Source organism: Adiantum capillus-veneris, chromosome 7 (genome assembly GCF_014529385.1).
Source record: "Adiantum capillus-veneris isolate H3 chromosome 7, ASM1452938v2, whole genome shotgun sequence".
NCBI lineage: Eukaryota > Viridiplantae > Streptophyta > Polypodiopsida > Polypodiales > Pteridaceae > Adiantum > Adiantum capillus-veneris.
Genome location: NC_140937.1, coordinates 153,841,531 through 153,856,732, shown reverse-complemented (window position 1 = coordinate 153,856,732; position 15,202 = coordinate 153,841,531). Strand labels below are relative to the sequence as shown.

The following is a 15,202-nucleotide window of genomic DNA, read 5'->3' as shown; positions in this document are numbered from 1 at the left end:
TCTGCGATGAAAAGACAAACTATGCTACACTCATGCTTTCAATGGTTGGAATGGGAACCATGTCCTATCAAAGACATTGGCACACAATTCACATTGTAGTATAATTTCTAACAAACTACCGCTAAATGAAGCCTCTTCTCCCACCAAGTTTTGATATAAATGTAAAGAATACGTTCTGCAATGCAAAAGCTCACCTACTACTTTGTTCTACCAACTACAACAGGCTCATTTGCCTTGAAAATGAACTCTCTCCTGCAACCAAATTTCTTGATTTCCTTCATGGGAAAGGCTACCCAAAGTACCCTCTTGCAGCGGGATGAGGCATTGAATTAACACGTGGAATTGTACCCAATTGTGTTATGTTTCTTTTTGCTTTTACGCCCCCAATTCCTCCTCCCAAATGTCTCCAGCAGCGTAAATATTTGACAACAGCACAAAAATTCCTCTGTCTTCCTGTTCCAAGCTCTCAGCAGCATGCTTTGCTAAGGATAGATCGCTACAAACACGGCACCCTCCAAGCAAGGCCTTCCACACAACAGAACTAGGTTCAAATGGCATACCTCTGATTATGAGTACCGCTTCTTCCAATCGGCCTGCCCTGCCAAAAATGTCCACCATGCTACAATAATGATCCATCAATGCGAAAAGGCAATACCCTTCTCTCATGATGCCATAGAAATAGCAGCCCTCTTCAAGGAAGCCTGCATGGCTGCACGTAAAGAGGAGACAGACAAATGTTGCATGATTTAAATGGATGCCCTCTTTCTCCATCTGACAAACCAGCTTAAAAACCCCTTTTGCATGGCCATGAAGGGCATACCCTGCAATTAAAGTGTTCCATGTGACTACGCTCCTTACCGACATTTTGTGGAACAAAGAATGCGCTTCGTCCAGATTTCCACATTTTGCATGCATATCGACAAGACTGCTGGCCACAAACAGATCAGACTCCAAACCCTTGTGCTTGATAATAGTGTGTATTGCACTTCCTTGCTCTGCTGCTGCAAGGGCCGCACACGCTTTCAAGACGCTCAAGTATGTGACCTTCCCTGGGTCTAACTTGCTAAGCCTTAGTTTATTGTAGAGTTTGAAGGCCTCCTCTGCCTGCCCTAGTTGAGCACATCCAGCAATGAGAGCATTCCATGCCTCCAAGTGAGGTTTTTCGATGCCTTGAAATGTGCGCCATGCATCCATCAAGCTTTCGCACTTACAATACATGTCCACAAGTGCGTTTCCTACATTCGGGATAGTCTCATATCCCAGATTTAAGATGTTAAAGTGGATCAATCTGCCATAAACAACATCCTTTGAAGCTGCACATGCCTTCAGAATATTGAGATGCGTAATTGAATCTGGTTCCATACCTTGGAGCTCCATCTCCATGAAAAGAAAAAAAGCGGTCTCATAATCAGAATGCTTGACATATCCAGCAATCAGAGAGTTCCATGAAACCACTGTTCGATCCTGTAAAAGATCAAATTCATAATGTGCTTCTTCTACATTGCCGCACTTCGCATACATTTCAATTATAGCATTACCCAACAATCCATCAGGTTCCTCAGAACTCAAAATAACATGAGCGTGGATGAGCTTACCTTGGCGCAACACACCATAACTGGAACATGCCCTGAGAACACATAGATAAGTGACATTATTGGGACAGGCACCTTCCTGGATCATTTGCTCGTACAGTAAAAGTGATTCAATGGCAGGTCCTTGCTTGGCATACTCATTGATCATGTTTGTCCACGCAACTACATTGCGACGGCCCATGTTGTCAAAGGCTGCCCGAGTCTCTGCCAAGCTGCTGCACTTGGCATACATGCAGAAGAGGGTATATGAGAGAGAAGAGTTTGGCCTGCTGCCGCCGTGTTTAAAGATGTGGGCATGGATAATTCTGCCTTGTGAGAGGGCTTTGGTGGCCGAACACCTGCTCAAGAGGTGGCAGTAGGTGTCATCGCATGCTGAATGCAAACCTTGAGAGCGCATTGCATGCAGAAGCTGGAGAGCCTGCTCTGTGTTGCCCTGCTGAAAGAGGGTCATCACTTCGGCGGCTGCAGTGGAAGGGTCCGTCCTCATCTCTGCGCATCTCACGTGAGAGGCAAAGAAACGACATTTCCGCAGGATAGACCATATTCCTCGCTTCCTCATGCATCCCGTTCATCCTTGGTCTGCGTGTTGTTTACAAGCTCTCTGCTTGACTCTGTAATACATGACTTGTAACTTTCGCTCTGTAAGTAGTAAATTCGAAAACGAAAGAGAATCTTCGTTGATGCGAGGCGAGGGACAGCACAGGAGGAAGGGAGGCATGCGAGTATGTACTCGCTCTAATTTTCGGAAGCAGGTGAATTAGTAGGAATCTGAGCGAGATGCTCTCATGTCTATAGCAAGGAAAAAAGGGGAAATGTGGCACGTGGAGGAGAGAGGATAAGAGAAGGGGGTAGATTTTTGGCACATTTGTATCGCATGCGTGAGGAGCACGAGCTCGGGTGTTGCGCGGACTCGCGAGAGGATGATGGAGGTAGGTACACGAAGAGCAGGCAGAGCAGACGCAGATAACTCTCTTTCTCTGCCTATTTTAGTGGCCTATCGTGCACTACAGGCCTCTCTCTCTCTCTCTGTGTCTCTCGCAGACACACACACACACACACACACACACACACACATCCTGTAGCGGCTGTCCTCATGTCACTCGCTGTCTCTCGCTTTCGTCCCTCTTTGATCGTGAATGCGATGGCGAGATGAAGCTACGCACGCGCAGAGTATGGTGAAGGGTACCCGCTCGCTGCTGCCTTTCTCGATAGGGCTCCATGGGAAGTGGAAAGAGCAAGGGTGGGGTCGCAAGGCACCCGGGAGGAGACATAGGTGCTTAACGCAATGTGGTAAAGTTCGCAAGGTCGGCAGGTGCGCAGCAGTGTTGCCTGCAAGGCATTGGCAGAGGGTGCTCCAGGCGACTCCTAGTTGCAGCAAGCTGAGGCAGAGGAAAGGGGGCGGATCGCCTACGCGTGTGTGCATCGGATGCAGGCGAGAGATCGTATTTGGTCGCTAGTGTGTAGGAGAATCTTCTAAACAAATTAATTAATGAATGGTCGAATAGTCCAGGTGGCGTGCAGGTCAGTAGAAGCAGGAGCGCTCAACACGTGAAGCAAGGCCAAGGTGCAAGAGGAGCAGGGATAGGGGTGGAGGCATCTTTTTACTTCGTTAGCGTAGAAGGCAAAATCAAAACTCTGGCTTCTCGTTAATCCACGTGTTAAACTTTCAAACAACACTTCTCTTGTTACGTCGTTTCATATGGCTCATACGCTTTTCGACAGTGCTATGCCATCATCCTCTGGCTCTATTTGCCTGCGGCTACCTCCATTCTGTGTTGTCCCTTAGGCCCGAGTCACCTTTCCTCATCATGATGGCAAGCTGCATGAAAAAGACAACAAGAAAGCGCACATACAGCTGCTAAATGCTCACGGCTCACGTGTGATCATCCTCGTGCTACTAAACAACTCCTTGAGTTGCAGAGTGCAACTCTTAAATTGAGGCACCTCTCGACCCAGCAGTAGGGCAGCAACAACTCAGAGAGAATTCATGATGAGATCGTATACTTCACCGGATGCGAAGGCAAGTCTCCAGATGCATCTTGCACCTTGAAGGCCTATACCCTTCCACAAGACGTTGACATGGATGAGAGTATGCATGCTAGATATGTATGTCGAATGTGGTGCTCTCACCAAAGCACGTAAGTTCTTGATGGATACGTATACTTCACCGGATGCGAAGGCCCGAGTCACCTTCAGCTGCATGAAAAAGACAACAAGAAAGCGCACATACAACTGCTAAATGCTCACGGCTCACGTGTGATCATCCTTGTGCTACTAAACAACTCCTTGAATCTAAGCAGCTCTATGTTGCAGAGTGCAACTCTTGAATTGAGGCACCTCTCGACCCAGCAGTAGGGCAGCAACAGCTCAGAGAGAATTCACAATGAGATCGTATACTTCACTGGATGCGAAGGCAAGTCTCCATATGCATCTTGCACCTTGACGGCCTATACCCTTCCACAAGATGTTGACATGGATGAGAGTATGTATGCTAGATATGTATGTCGAATGTGGTGCCCTCACCAAAGCACGTAAGTTCTTGATGGATACGTATACTTCACCGGATGCGAAGGTCCGAGTCACCTTTCCTCATCATGATGGCGAGCTGCATGAAAAAGACAACAAGAAAGCGCAAATACAGCTGCTAAATGCTCACGACTCATGTGTGATCATCCTCGTGCTACTAAAAAATTCCTTGAATCTAAGTAGCTCTCTATTGCACATTGCAACTCTTGAATTGAGGAACCTCTCGACCCAGCAGTAGGGCAACAACAACTCAGAGAGAATTCATGATGAGATCCGGATGCGAAGGCAAGTCTCCAAATGCATCTTGCACCTTGAAGGCCTATACCCTTCCACAAGACGTTGACATGGATGAGAGTATGTATGCTAGATATGTATGTCGAATGTGGTGCCCTCACCAAAGCACGTAAGTTCTTGATGGATACGTATACTTCACCGGATGCGAAGGCAAGTCTCCAGATGCATCTTGCACCTTGAAGGCCTATACCCTTCCACAAGACGTTGACGTGGATGAGAGTATGTATGCTAGATATGTATGTCGAATGTGGTGCCCTCACCAAAGCAGTAGGGCAGCAACAACTCAGAGAGAATTCATGATGAGATCGTATACTTCATCGGATGCGAAGGCAAGTCTCCAGATGCATCTTGCACCTTGAAGGCCTACCCTTCCACAAGACGTTGACATGGATGAGAGTATGTATGCTAGATATGCATGTCGAATGTGGTGCCCTCATCAAAGCACGTAATTTCTTGATGGATACGTATACTTCACCGGATGCGAAGGCCCGAGTCACCTTTCTTCATCATGATGGCGAGCTGCATGAAAAAGACAACAAGAAAGCGCACATACAGCTGCTAAATGCTCACGGCTCATGTGTGATCATCCTCGTGCTACTAAACAACTCCTTGAATCTAAGCAGCTCTCTGTTACATAGTTCAACTCTTGAATTGAGACACCTCTCGACCTAGCAGTAGGGCAGCAACAATTCATAGAGAATTCATGATGAGATCGTATACTTCACTGGATGCGAAGGCAAGTCTCTAGATGCATCTTGCACCTTGAAGGCCTATACCCTTCCACAAGACGTTGACATGGATGAGAGTATGTGTGCTAGATATGTATGTCAAATGTGGTGCCCTCACCAAAGCACATAAGTTCTTGATGGGTATCCTTTTTCGGATGTCTCTTGTAGTGCTTTGATTGCAGGATATACTTAACATGGCTGTGGCAAGGAAGCTTTGGGTTCTTTTCACAAGATTTGAAGCAACGACCTGCAAAAACTTTGAAATCCTCCCCCTAGGTGAGATAATTCATGATGAGAGTGTTATAGTCAAGGGTTGTTCAAAAAGTTCAAGATGTCATGCATGGCACTATCTTGGTCGATATGTATGCCAATTGTGGTGTGCTTTAGAAAGCACAAAAAGTGCTTGAGGAGCTTCCTGTCCGGAATGTCGTCTCTTGGAATGCACTGATTGTGGGATGTGCGCAACAAGAGCAGGGCCAGAAAGCTATAGACTGTTTACAATGGATGCAAAGCAAGCTCTCTCTATATCCTCATGTAAGGATGACTTGGAACGACATCTCTTGGAATGAATTCATCATGGGAAATGCACACCAGGAGCATGGCAAAAGGCTCTAGGTAGTTTTCAGTTTCTATCCAGAGCATGGATTCTTGGAATGCATTGATTGCAGGATATTCCCCACAAGAGAAATCTCTAGTCTGTTTTCAACAGATGCGAAGTGAGTGGCTCTCCCAAATGCAATCACCTATGCATGCATCTTGAAGGCATCTGGTTCTACGCAAGATGCTGATATGGGCACAAAAATTCACAATTATATTGTTAGTTAGAGGTAGTTGAGAAAAGATGTTGTGCTTGGTAGAGTCTTGGTCGATATGTATGCCAAATGTCGTGCACTTGAGAAAGCACAAAAAGTGCTCGAGGAGCTTCTTGTCCGAAATCTTGTCTCTTGGAACGTACGGATTGCAGGATGTGCCGAACGTCAGGGGAGCGAGCAAGATGCAAGGTAGTTGTATTTCTCTAGCTTCAGTTCAATACAAACACCGCTAACGAAGCACTCTAGTTTTACTTCGTTAGCGTAGAAGGCAAAATCGCAATGATGCCCTCTCGTTAACCCATGTGGCTGCTCTTGTAAGACATAGGGTAACTGAACATAGGATCCTCCTCCCTACCGCCCCTTATATAGTCCTAGCTCCTAGCTCTTGCCCTAAGCGGATCCCCAGTGCGCACTGGTCCAGTCCAGGCCCTTGGCCTAGGTCCCTGACCCCCTAGGTTGGACCTTGCCCCGCAGGACCCTTGTCCTGACATTACTCCCCCCTTAAGGAAGAGTTTTCGTCCTCGAAAACACAAGTAGTAATATCTTCTTAAGAATACTGATGGTTTCTGTATTGACGTCCCATATGTGAGCCAGTTGTCTATATGACCGATAATTGGTGCAGTGAGGAGGTTCAATGAAACCAAGAGCAACATCTTGATTTTGTTGTCCTTTTGCAACCACGTGGGTTTAAATGGTAACTCCATTTATAACTCACTTGAGTACTGTAAAGGAGTAACCACAACTAAGAGTCACTTGGGTCTAAATGGTAACTCCATTTATAACTCACTTGAGTATTGTAAAGGAGTAACCACAACTAAGAGTTGTACAAAGGCATAACCTGTTTTCAGATCTTCTGAAGGTACTAGAATAATGCAAGGAAACCTTGACGTAACTTTCCATGTAGTTGTGAGCTTGGTTTCCTACTCACCTGAGTATCTTGAAAAGTTCATAGATAGGGAGTGTCCTCGTGTTAGAATTTTGAATAGTCTGGAACACAAAGAACTACATGTTCATCCCTAATGAAGGTTACTTGCCAACATACTTTGTCAGCACACCTGGTAAGTCCTTGACGTATGAAATTATTGACACAATCTCCAACCCCACCACAACAGGTGTTCAAAGTCGAAAATCGTACTTAAACAAATTCTAGAATAGGGAGAAAATCATCTATTCAGAAATGCGTTGTGCTAACGTATGCTCACAGCAGATCCTTTAGCACAAGATTACTCTTTGTAATATGCCTATCCCCTTGGATAATTGACAGTACTGAGGTGTGTTTTCCTCACGGTTTACAGACAATCGTCCCTGATGACTGGTTAACGGGGAATCACAGTGGTGTATAACATTGGTGAGGAATCAACAATGTCCGAAATAACCATCGTGGTTAACTTGAAAAAATCCACAAACGCCCAAACCGAGCCATGACCTCTATTGGTGATTAGTAGACCCAAAAGTAATCTCATAGAGATAGTGCACATAGAGTGCAAAATGCTTCATAAGCAACAACCTGAGGAATATGCATGCCGTTCCAAATCAGCCTTTGCTAAACACTAGGGCCCATAACACCTAGTGTGCATGCATTTAGCAAAAACTAACCCGAACCTGTATATCCATAATGATCCTTGCCAATACTTATGGCAAATGTGATACGCCTAGCACGCATTAAAAGGAATGTAAATAGTTCTGAAAAGAAACTGAATACTTTTAGTTGCAATCTTTTGCAAGCCTTGTTGAAACGTCTGAATCACAATAGAAGGTGAAACATTGATCACTTCTAGGTACACACAATGAAACTTTTTCAGTAACAACTTATAGCCTTGCTATATGTATAAACAACCATTTGTAATGTTGTTTAGCAGTACTTGTACCTTAACAAGTCATTCTAAGTATCCGACAATTTTCCGGCCACGAAATTGCTCCTGATACGTCGTGCTAAAAATGGTCTAGAAAACAGATGTGACCAGCACCTAGGGACTTTGTCGTGACACATAATTGAAATAATGGCGCCAGTGTCAGTCCACAGACTCATATTCTACACATGTGGAATATGTCTCATGTAAGGATGTGTAAAAAAGAACATCCTTCAAGTACAAGATGTACTTGTGTGTAGAGGTAAGGCTAATGAGGGTCCCTCTCACGCCCTTGGATTTAGAATCTCACAAAAAGTACTTTACGACAGGAGTGAGAGGGACCCTCATTAGCCTTGCTCCACACTGGCCAAACCGAACTCCTTGAGTTCCGAGACCATGTTGTATCCCATGTGACAACATGTGCCAAATTGAACCCTACAAGTAGGTTCGTAACAGCATAAGGCAGAAAGATAGATTGGACACGTGGCCCAAAATACTTTGTGCCGACATGCCCTTGGCATGGCTCTATAACATTCAAGCACACTTATACGTCTTGAAAAGCCGAGCAAAGCATACTAAAAATGGAATAACACCAAATCAATAGATGCGTACCTGGAGATTTGAACGTAATGTTCACTTACCCGTATTCAAGTGGAGAGAAGCACGTCCCCTACCTGAAAAAAAAAATAGCATTGCATTGGGAACCCTGGGTGTTGCCTTTGCAATCCAAGCCCTTGGATTTAGAATCTACGTAGTCAAACCCCTTGGTAAGACGCCTTGTAGAAACTGCTCAACTAGCAGATAACGATAACCAACATAGTCAACCGTGTACAAAATGATTGGAATCAACTTGAAAAGTGTGTTCGGTCGCTACTGCGTGGTAGATTGCGGAAGTCTTTCCTTGAAAGTATAACTGGGAGAGATCAACTGTGCAGATCAAACTGTGATTCTTAATGCCTATGGGGTGATGTAGCAATCACCCGCCAGGTTTTACCCCAAAACAGTATGTCCATAGACACTCCGTAGTGCTATAGAGAGAGCAGGAGACCCACACAAGTGAACTGCCGAGCTCTTATGGACAGCCATGCTATCGGAACTGATTGCTGCATCGATACTGCTTTGTAGAGCTCAGTTGCTCTGAGTTGAAGAGTATAAAAAACTCAACTGGGGTGTCGCACTGAAAACATGTAGTGAAAGAAAATGACACCCTATACATCCATAATGACAAGACTCTTGCTTGTCCAGTAATGTCGTTGTGTACTTCCCTGGGTAGATCTGGTTGATCTTGGAAAGAATTATCCAAAGAATGCCAATAGTTAGGTCATACCCTTGCCCTAACAAGGGCTCTTAGCCGGTGTGGCTCATAGCCATTATGCAAATTAGTGTTCAACGAACGAACCGATGAAGACTAATTTGAGTAGCATCTCTTAAATCACGAACTCATGCATCATGCTTAAGTCGTCGGACATGTGGACACTTCTTCTTTTGATGCATTCCTAAGCAATAAAAGCATAATTTTTGACTCTTTGCATGTTGGAAGTCTAATTGTGAGAGTCGCTTCCTAACCACGTTGGTCACGACCAAATCTGTATCGACAACCGATTTCTCTTGTACCTGCTGGACCTCTTTGGTCATAATTGTTGGGCAGACAACCCCTTGGGTTGCTGGCGAGTGAGAAGCTGATTCTGATAACATATTGTAAATTAATCGTGTGAGGTCGTCCACTTGCGTAGCCAATATTTGGACGTGTACAACTAGCTTGCGAAATCGTGTCTCAAAAGTTTGCCAGTCTTGTCGAGTGACAAACTCCTTGGCATCCGGCAAGTTACTATCATCCTCCAGAATATCAAACACGCTTTGAGGAGGAGGTGTAGATACTCGCGGAGAGAAAGATAGACTGCTTGGGGATGCATCATCCATCCCGGTTGCCACGTCGGTACCCTCCGTGAGAGTATCCGGCCACACGACCTCCACAAGTGAAACAAACGCCAAGTATTCGAGTCAAACATGTGTTGATCATCAATTTCCGCACTCATGGCGAATCCGTGTTGTGCGAACAAAAGAGAAAATAGTACCTTGGAGTGTAAAAAAGTTCGTAGCTGTATCGAACAAAGAGGCCGGTGATGAGCCGTACTAACTTCCGCTTGCGGTCGTAAAGAAGGTGAATTTCAAGCCACGGAAGAAGTTGTGAAGAGTTGAAATCGCCGAGGAGTTTCAAATTGCCGATGACCTTGAAGGTGTCTCAAAAGTCGAGCTTCCCAATAAACTCCCTGGCATCGGATGCAGTCCCGCAAGTTGCAAGTCACCGTATGCGGACTTGATGAAGGATCTTGCAAATGTTGGTTGCCAAATTTTTGTCCACAATTTCCGGTCTTCAGGGCCCGTGGAGTGTCGAAAAATAGCATAAGAACAAGAGTCCAAATGCAATGGAGATAATTGTAAATTTTGCAAGTTCAAAAAATCTGCCAAAAATAGAGGCCGTGCCGACAACAGGACCCTTGTCGGTATGCCGAGTCTTGCCCGAGCTTCACAAGAGGGAGGGGGGGGTACCCCGCTGTGGGTACCATCCCTTGGATGGTGAAAAACCCTTGGCCTCTAACCCCAAACGGGTTGGGTGCCCATGGGGTGTGAAAAAAAAGACCTCACACAGGCGATGGTGGCAGCCTGACAGGCAGCGCGAGAGCAAGCGGAAGTGAGGGGGAGCATTGCGAGGAGAAACAGGCGCCGCCCCTGTGTCGGACCCTGCTTAGAATCCCGGGGCGCTCCTGTTGAGCCGGCCCGCAGTCGATATGGAGCAGCTTCACTCGGCGGCTCTCCTTGCCAAGGGCGCTTGCCCACGCAGTCCCGCCTTCTTCGTCCCCTTCATAGGAGATGGTCTCCACGCCCTCAGTGACCCCGACATGCAAAAAGCATGCAAGACCATGGCTGTGCCTTCCCAAATTTAGAAACCCTTGCTCTGATACCAATGTAAGACCTAGGGTAACTGAACATAGGATCCTCCTCCCTACCGCCCCTTATACAGGCCTAGCTCCTAGCTCTTGCCCTAAGCAGATCCCCAGTCCGCACTAGTCCATTCCAGGCCCTTGGCCTAGGTCCCTGACCCCCTAGGTTGGGCCTTGCCCCGTAGGACCCTTGTCCTGACAGCTCTACCCGTTATTTTTACAAGCTTGCTTTTTAACACTTTTAAACGGGAAAACATTTATCAGCTATCAGCTCAACTTTTGCAACATCGTGTAGGTAGTCTGTTTTCAGCAGATGCCAAGTGAGTGCCATACGTACTCCAACTGCAATCACCTATGCAGCATGGTGAAGGCACGTGGCTCTATGCATGAGGCATGTGGTTCTACACAAGGTGCTGATATGGACACAGAATTTCACAATTATATTGTTAATCAGAGGCTGTTGAATTAACAAGAAAGTACACATACAACTGCTAAATGCTCATGACTCACGTGCGATGGTCCTCGTGTTGCTGAACAACTCCTTGAATCTAAGCAGCTATCTGTTGTAGGGTGGAGCTCTTGAATTGAGGCACCTCTCCCAGGTAGGGCATCAACAACTCAAGAGAGAATTCACGATGAGATCATGAATTCCTCCAGGCTGCTTTGAGCAAATATGTATGTCAAATTTGGGACCCTCACCAAAGCACAAAAAGTTATTGATGGGTATCCTTTTCGAAATTATCTTTGCGGGGTGGACAAAATATCTTGTAAGCGTCACCGGTTATGAGTCCACATATCAGCAGTTTTCATACTACTTCACCGAATGCGAAGGCAAGTCTCCAGATGCATCTTGCATCTTGAAGGCCTATACCCTTTCACAAGATGTTGACATGGATAAGAGTATGTATGCTCGATATGTATGTCGAATGTGACGCCCTCATCAAAGCACGTAAGTTCTTGATGGGCATCCCTTCTGGGATGTCTCTTGTAGTGCTTTGATTGCAGGGTATACTCAACATGGCTGTGGCAAGGAAACTTTGGGTTCTTTTCACAAGATTCAAAGCAAAGTGCAAGCACTTTGAAAGCCTTCCCCTGGATGAGATAATTCATGATGAGAGTGCTATAGTCAGGGGTTGTTCAAAAAGTTAAAGATGTAATGCCTGGAATTGTCTTGGTCAATATGTATGCCAACAGTGATGTGCTTGAGAAAGCACCAAAAGTGCTTGAGGAGCTTCCTACCCGGAATGTCGTCTCTTGGAATGCACTGATTGCGGGAAAAACGCAACAAGAGCAGGGCCAAAAAGCTCTTGGTTGTTTTCAACTGATGCAAAGTGAGGACCTCTCTCCATATAAGCGTGCAAAGTGAGGGCCTCTCTCTAGATGCAACCACATAAGCGTGCATCTTGAAAGCGTGTGGCTGTATGCAAGATGCTGACATGGGCTTATAAATTCACTATGATATTGTTAGTCAAGGGCTGTTGCAAAAAAATTGCCATGCTTGGCAATGCCTTGGTCGAGACATACGCTAATGTGGTGCACTTCAAAAGCACAAAACGTGTTTGTGGAGCTTCTTGTCCCGAATTGTTAGTTAGGGGCTGTGAAATTCACTCTGATATTGTTAGTTAGGGGCTGTTGCAAAAAATTGACATGCTTGGCAATGACTTGGTTGAGACGTATGCTAAATGTGGTGCACTTCAGAAAGCACAAAGCGTGTCTGTGGAGCTTCCTGTCCCAAATGTTGTCCCTTGGAGTGCATTAATTACAAGATACTCGCAACAGGAGCAGGGCCGGAAAGGTCTCAGCTATTTTTAGCAGATGGAGAGCGAGGGCTTCTCTCTAGATGCAATCACATACGCGTGCATCTTGAAAGCACACAAGACGATGATTTGGACTTAAAATTCACTCTGATATTGTTAGTAATGGTTGTTGCAAAAAACTCACATGCTTGGCAATGCCTTATTTGATATGTACGCCATATGTGGTGCTCCTGTGCGGGATGTCGTCTTTTGGAACGAACTGATTGCAAAATATGCCCAACAACAGCAGGGCCAGCAAGCTCAGAGAAACATGCTTGCAAGATGCACACGTAGGTGACAATGTTTGGAGAAAGGCCTTCGCTTTGCACCTGCTGAAAACAGTCCAATGCAAATTTATCTCAAAAAGAGGTGGCGTGCTTGGCACTGCCTTGGTCAATATGTATGACAACTGTGGGACACTTCAGCAAGGGTTGTTTATAAAACTTGTCGTGTTTGGGAATGCCTTGGTCGATACGTATGCTGAATGTGGTGCACTTTAGAAAGCACAAAACAAGCTTGAGGAGCTTCTGCCCCAGTGCATTGATTATAGGATAAGCGCATTAGGAGCCGGTCCAAAAATCTCTCGGCTGTTTTTAGAGGATCCGAAGCGAGGGCCTCTCTCCAGAAGCAATCACATACGTGTGTATCTTGAAGCCATGTGTGAACGCAAGATGCCGATATGGGCTTAAAATTTCGCTCTGATATTGTTAGTCAAGGGTTGCAGCAGAAACCTGTCGAGCCTGGCAATGCCTTGGTTGATATGTATGCCAAATGTGGTGCTCGTGTGTGGGATGTCGTCTTTTGGAATGCATTGATTGCAAGATATGCCCGACAATGGCTGGGCCAAGAAGCTATGGGTTGTTTTGAACAGGTGCGAAGCAAGGGCCTCTCTTCAGATGCTATCACCTACATATGCATCTTGCAGGCATGTGGCTCGATGGAAGATGCTCTGTAAAAGAGATGGCGTGCTTGGCAGTGCCTTCGTCGATACGTACACCAAATGTGGGACACTTCAACTGGGGATTTTTCAAAAAGGTGTCATGCTTGGCAATGCCTTGGTCGATACGTATGCTAAATGTAGTGCACTTCAGAAAGCACCAATCGTGCTTGCGGAGCTTCTACTCCCGAATGTCATCTCCTGCAGTGCATTAATTGTGGGAATGTACGCCAACTGTGGGGCACTTTCAATATGGCTGTTTCAAAAAATTGTTGTACTTGGCTTATGTTCTTACACAGGACTCTCATATGGGTAAGAGAATTCACAATCAACTAGCGCTGCTTAGCAACGCGTTGGTCCATATGTATGTCAAATGTGGTGCCATCATGGAAACATGAAATGTCTTTAAGGCATGCTCTTCGCCTTGGAATACGTTTTCTGCAGAATACACCCAAAACTTCCTGTCCCAAGTGTCGTCTCTTGGAGTGTATTGATTGTGGGATACACGCAACAGGAGCAGGGCCAGAAAGCTCTTGGCTATTTGCAGTGGATGCAAAGGTAGGGCCTCTCTCCATATGCAATCACATAAGCGTGCATCTTGTAGGCATGTTGTTGTACGCAAGATGCCGACCTGGGCTTATAAATTCACTCTTATATTGTTAGTCAGGGGCTGTTGTTGCAGAAATTTTCCATGCTTGGCAATTCCTTGGTTGAGACATATGCTAAATGTGGTGCACTTGAGAAAGCACAAAATGTGATTGTGGATCTTCTGGGTCCCAAATGCCATCTCTTAGAGTGCATTGATTGCTAGATTCACACAACAAGAGCAAGGTCGGAAAGCTCTTAGCTATTTTCAATGGATGCAGAGCGAGGGCCTCTCTCTAGATGCAATCACATAAGAGTGCATCTTGAAGGAACACAACGTTGTTGTGGGCTTCAAAATTCACTCCGATATTGGTAGTAAGGGGCCGTTGAAAAAAATTGCCATGCTTGGCAATGCCTTGGTCGATATCCATGCCAGATGTGGTGCTCCTGTGCGGGATGTCGTCTTTTGGAACGTGCAAATTGCAGGATATGCCCACCAACAATAGCCGGGCCGGCAAGCTCTGGGCTTTTTTTAGCAGGTGCAAAGCGAGGGAATTTTCTCTAAACGCTATCACCTACATGTGCATCTTGCAAGCATGTGGCTCTATGAAAATTTCTCTGAAAAAGAGATGGCGCGCTTGGCAATGCCTCGATCGATATGTATGCCAAATGTGGGACACTTTATCAAGGGTTGTTCATAAAAATTGTCGTGCTTAGCAATGCCTTGGTTGATACGTATTCTAAATGTGATGCACTTCAAAAAGCACAAAACAAGCTTGAGGAACTTCCTATTCCCAATGCCATCTCTTGGAGTGCATTGATTGCAGGATACGTGCAACAGGAGCAGGGATAGAAAGCTCTCATCTATTTTCACCAGATCCAAAGCGAGGGGGCCTCTCCAATGCAATCACATACGTGTTCATCTACAAGGCATGTGTTTGTACACAAGATGCCGATATGGGCTTAAAAATTCACTCTAATGTTGTTAGTCTTTGGTTGTTGCAGAAAATTGTTGTGTCTGGCAATGCCTTGGTTGATATGTACGCCAAATGTGGTGCTCCTGTGCGAGATGTCATCTTTTGAAATGCACTGATTACAAGATATGCCCGACAATGGCCAGGCCAGGAAGCTATGGGTTGT

The 15,202-nt window shown here is 45.7% G+C and overlaps 1 protein-coding gene across 1 annotated transcript; it reads right to left on the bottom strand.

Annotated features, from left to right (window-relative positions):
- Window positions 1-234: 234 nt before the first annotated feature.
- On the bottom strand, window positions 235-2,334 carry LOC147454848 (pentatricopeptide repeat-containing protein At5g04780, mitochondrial-like). Its single transcript, XM_086516668.1, has 3 exons — window positions 1,931-2,334; window positions 1,596-1,671; window positions 235-1,464 (listed from the first exon to the last, which is right to left on the bottom strand). Exons 1-3 carry the CDS (start codon window positions 2,149-2,151, stop codon window positions 376-378), a joined length of 1,386 nt encoding a protein of 461 aa, XP_086372794.1. The 5' UTR covers window positions 2,152-2,334; the 3' UTR covers window positions 235-375.
- Window positions 2,335-15,202: the final 12,868 nt, after the last annotated feature.

Excerpts from the sequence above, each read along its gene's own strand:
- LOC147454848 (XM_086516668.1), bottom strand. The coding sequence starts at position 2,151 with ATGAGGAAGCGAGGAATATGGTCTATCCTGCGGAAATGTCGTTTCTTT. Across the intron at positions 1,672-1,930 it reads TACTGCCACCTCTTGAGCAG|GAAGGTGCCTGTCCCAATAA; the intron begins GTGTTCGGCCAC and ends CAAATGATCCAG. Across the intron at positions 1,465-1,595 it reads TTATGGTGTGTTGCGCCAAG|GATCGAACAGTGGTTTCATG; the intron begins GTAAGCTCATCC and ends GATCTTTTACAG.